The following is a 4,549-nucleotide window of genomic DNA, read 5'->3' on the forward strand; positions in this document are numbered from 1 at the left end:
GTCACTGGGAGGGAGTGAGTCTTGGAAGCGCCTAATTTATGCAAATGCCTATGCCTGCGCACTTATGTAAGCCTCATCAATTTTCCATTGACACAAAGAAGAGTTCCACAGCAATTGCAAATGTAAATAGGGCACCAAAAGTTCGTTAGGGAAGCTCGACGCGCAGATACTTTTCCAAAATGATTAACTTCAGTTACCCAGTTTTGTGGCACGCTCTTTGATCCTTAAGGTGTCCACTTAGTTGGCGCCTTTCTAACGCCCTTCTGAGTGTTCAAGTAAACCTTTAAAGTAAAAGACTTTGTCAGGCATATTCCGCCTGCGACTTCAGCAATTAGGCGGCATGGGAACCGCGCACTTAATCCCTGGAGTTGGAGGACATCCCTCGACATATCCAGCAATCAGCATAAAGCCCCAGCGAAAAGCATGAGGCGTAATTACGAATCGGGCTCAAGTGGCGACTTCTGGATGCAGTGAGCTGGATAACTTCCCATCCAGATGGGATTTGACCTGACTTTTGAGTGGAAACTAAGCCTCGACTTCTCGAAGTGCGAAATTGCGACTTCGTAGATCCATCAATATGGTGAGTCCGAACTAACCCGTAGTGGCGCAGTGTGGGCAATGATTAATGAAGATATCGGCGATAAGAAAAGCTGCAAGGGCGATAAGCGTGGGCGGGGAGCTATTTGCTGAGAGAGGGAAAGATAAAAGGCAAAGCTCTGCCGTGCTATCTTATCAGCAATTCAAATGCCGGGGCTTCGACTCACCACCAAGCTCCCTGTCCAAATGTATTCCAATGAGTAATCCAACCAGTGCAAGACCAAAGTGTTTTGCTGATACACTTATTGGAAAAATCGACTCAGACTGTGAGGGAGCTTTTCCGCCACGCGATAAGATATGATAGTGCCACTAGCTGCGAGCACTCACCCACTCACCCACTCATTCAGTGCACCCAGAACCTTTGCGATGGCGAGTTTGGAAGTTGTGAGAGGGCTGACCTTTGCCCTGCTGCTGACGCAGCTGCTGGCAGCCCACGTCGCCCAGGCGGAGACCATCGATGCGGCGGAGACGGACCGCTTCTGCTACCCGGAGTCCTCGAGGAACTCCCGCCGCTCCTGCGAGTGCAGCAACGTGAGTGCTTCGCCCTGGGGAAACCGAGCGCTGCGCATCGACTGCAGCTACAAGGACTTCAGGGCGGCGGATCTCTCCCCGCTGCTGCCCCTGTACATCGACTCCCTGGAGCTGTCCTGGAACGCCCTGGACTCGGTGCCGGTCTTCACCAGCGACAGCCTGCACCAGCTGAACCTGAGGCACAACAACGTTACGCAGTTAGTGGCGGGCAACTTCAAGCAACTGACCAGCTTGAGGGAGCTGTACCTGGGCTGGAACAGCATTGGCAAGCTGGAGGCCGGATCCTTTGACGGATTACCGCATCTGCAGGTCCTTGACCTAGCCCACAACAATCTTCACTTGCTGCCCGGCCAGCTGTTTGGCCCGCTCTTGGTCCTGGGCACCTTGGACATGTCCTGGAACCGGCGCTTCAACGAGTCTGGCGAGGATCTGTACACCGCACTCGGGGTGAACTGGAAGCTATCCACCTTGAGGCTGGACGCCTGCAGCTTACATGATCTTCACCTGCCCGTAAATGCGCCTCTGAAGGAGCTTTCCCTCCGTCGAAACCAGCTTAGGCGGATTCCCCCACAGCTGCCGGAGACTTTACTCCGCCTGGATATCAGCGACAATCTGCTGGAGGAGCTGCTGCCGGAGGACACGGCCAATCTCACCCAGGTGCGCCAGCTGTTCGTCGAGGACATGCCGGTGCTCCAGCGGGTGGTGGCCAATGCCCTGACCCATGTAGATGTCCTCGAGACATTGAGCTTCCAGAACAGCCGTCAGCTCAGCCACCTGGACGCGGAGGCCTTTGGACCCATCACGACCACCTCCACCAAAAAAAGCGCTCTGCGGTCGCTGAGCTTTTGCGGCACTATGCTGCGCACCTTTAATTCCACGCTGGCGCCGCTTTTTGCTCAACTTGCCGAACTGGATCTCAACGGTCTGCCGCTGCAGTGTGACTGCGAGCTGGTCTGGCTGAAGCAGCTCCCGGTCCAAACCAACGGGCGCTGCTACAAGCCGGCCCGCATCCGCGGCATGCTGGTCACCTCCGCCCGCGGGGACGCCTTCAGCTGCGACACCTGGCCGAGATGGGCCTACGGCCTGGTGGTGCTCTCGTTGATCGCCCTCAGCGCCGCGGGCATCTACCTGATCGTCATGGGACTGAGACCCCACCGGGGAGTCACCATGCGCCGCAAGGTGGGTGCCAGCAGCCCCTACGCCCGCGTCACCATCGAGCCCAATCGCCAGGAGAACCCCCACTAGCAGTTGCTCAGTGACCCAGTACCGCCTAAGTTCTTGTAGTCAATCTTGGAAAGCACAAACAGTAGATGTGAAATTTTTTAATTTAATGCGAGCTGCATTGGAAATATATTTAGGAAACCACCCATTCAGCTCCAGGTATATTAGGACGTCCCAATTTGATATTGGGATGGAAGGCTACACCGGGAACAGCACCCAAATCGTTCGATGGAGGGGTACCTGAGCCACTGTACTTGATCCTGATCGTAAGTGGCCGCTTGGTGTGAAAGCGGTCGATGGCGTTCACATCGTAATGCTCCTGCAGGGAGCAGAGATTGGGGTAGCGAGGATTGCTGCCCGACCTGCATCCTGTGGCGGCCACACCCAGCTGGTAGACCTGCTCGCCGGGCATGTTCCTGCGAGCAAAGTTGCAGACGATGAACTGCTGGTGCCACCGCATGTGGCTCCTCTGGCGGAGCACGCCGCATCCCATGTGGGTGGAACTTTCCTGAATCAGCTGGCTGAAACTGGTGATATCACTAGCTGCATCGGCGGCTCGCAGATCCTTGTTGGCCCTCTTGTACTGGCCAAACCAGTTTGAGATCTTGTGGCGCAGCAGCTCCAAGTCGCCGTGCCTTCCCGCACTGAAGATTACGTGACCCGTCAGCTGGCCCACGTGCTTGAATCGCCTGGTGTTGCGGCACCCATCGCCGGACACACTGCACCTCTTGGCCGCCAGCTCAGCCAGCTGTGCCAGCTCGGGATCCCAGCGGACACTGGCCATTCGGTGGGCGGGTCCGAAGGCGGAGAATCCGCCCGAGGCCACCTGGTTGCGGTATAGGTTTACCTGGTGCACAATGAACGCCCGCTGCTGGTTGCTAAGCGGTACTAGTCTGGCCTCCCTTCCGCAATGAGGGCCGAAGGTCTGGATCGTAAGGGCATTCGATATTCTATCTGGATCCGTATGGGGTAACTACCACTCACCCCGTTGTTGTTGCAGGCTACGTGCTCGGTGGCACGCGGACACCAGTGCTCCTGGCAGTAGTCCCAGGCGTGGCCGGGAATGGGGTTGAGGGAAGCAACCACCAGGCAGGTGATCCACACTCTGATCGGGAACATTGTTGACTGTAGTGAGGAGCCCAGCTGCTCTGAAGTCACTCAGTGCGAGGCGGAAAATCACGATTTCCACGGCCTAATGCTCCCAAAAATGCGAAAACAAGTCTGGAACACCTACGTGTATGAATCGGTATGTATGATATGTGGCTGGATAAGGCAATAAACAGTTCACACTCACAGATGTAAACGGTTTTCAAGTAGGCTTTGAAAAATTAATTAATTCCCCCTCCTATCCATTGAGTTGAACCTGTCAATATGCCACTTGCGGAGTGCTGCGCTTGGGGTGACCAGAATTTATATGCCCGACCAGCTGGCTGCACTCCATTGTGCGCGGCATTAATAATAATAATACAGTATGTAATAGTCGCGTCATAAATACTCGGACCACGGCTCCAGTTGCGAGGGTGGCGAGAGATTTACGAGCCTCGCGAAAGGAATTCGCATAAATAAATATGTTTACCGCCTCTTCCCGCCTGGACACCACCCGGCAGCATGGCGCGAATTATTAATTTCGATATCTGACTGGCAGTCATGGTGCTTGGCCATGGCCGGCGCACTTTTTCGCTCATGAATTAGTTAATAGGGGATCCGGAAAGTGTGGAGTGCTCAGGCCAGCATTGCAAGTGGAGCTCGTCCGCGTGGCTCATGATAAAGGAATAAGCATGGTGGACCCTTTTAAATTATGCGCAGAGCTGGAACATAAGAAATCACCATGTTGGCCCGAATGTTCTAGGCTGCAGTGGTAAATCCGTCGCCTGATGCCTAACAATTCGCATTTCTATTGCCAGTTGTGGGGCAATTATGGACAAGTAATTTGCATTTCACTACGACAATCTATCAATGACTAGCTCGTCATCGGCGACGCCTGTGCATATTAATTGTGGGCCATTTTCACGCCGTCTGTGGGCCACAGCCAAAGGATGCGGTCTCTCCGGGCGCCTGCGTCCTGCGTCCTTGTGCCAGTGGCCCAGTGCCACGAGTTGCATGCCACTCCGAAAGCGAGGCTGAGTCCGAACCGAACTGAATCCGAATCCGAATCCGACTCCAGCTCGGTGCCACCAGCATCCGGAGGCGGGCTGCGTGC

The 4,549-nt window shown here is 55.1% G+C and overlaps 2 protein-coding genes across 2 annotated transcripts; one reads left to right on the forward strand and one right to left on the reverse strand.

Moving 5' to 3' along the window:
* Window positions 1-939: 939 nt before the first annotated feature.
* Window positions 940-2,484, forward strand: LOC6548373 (vasorin). Its single transcript, XM_001976612.3, has one exon. The coding sequence runs from the start codon at window positions 964-966 to the stop codon at window positions 2,371-2,373; it is 1,410 nt and encodes a 469-aa protein (XP_001976648.1). The 5' UTR covers window positions 940-963; the 3' UTR covers window positions 2,374-2,484.
* LOC6548372 (venom allergen 5) lies at window positions 2,434-3,475 on the reverse strand. The gene is made up of 2 exons (XM_001976611.3): window positions 3,334-3,475; window positions 2,434-3,274 (listed from the first exon to the last, which is right to left on the reverse strand). The coding sequence occupies exons 1-2, from the start codon at window positions 3,466-3,468 to the stop codon at window positions 2,483-2,485; spliced, it is 927 nt and encodes a 308-aa protein (XP_001976647.1). The 5' UTR covers window positions 3,469-3,475; the 3' UTR covers window positions 2,434-2,482.
* Window positions 3,476-4,549: the final 1,074 nt, after the last annotated feature.

This window comes from Drosophila erecta, unplaced genomic scaffold (genome assembly GCF_003286155.1).
Source record: "Drosophila erecta strain 14021-0224.00,06,07 unplaced genomic scaffold, DereRS2 tig00000092-arrow-pilon, whole genome shotgun sequence".
Classification (NCBI taxonomy): Eukaryota; Metazoa; Arthropoda; class Insecta; order Diptera; family Drosophilidae; genus Drosophila; species Drosophila erecta.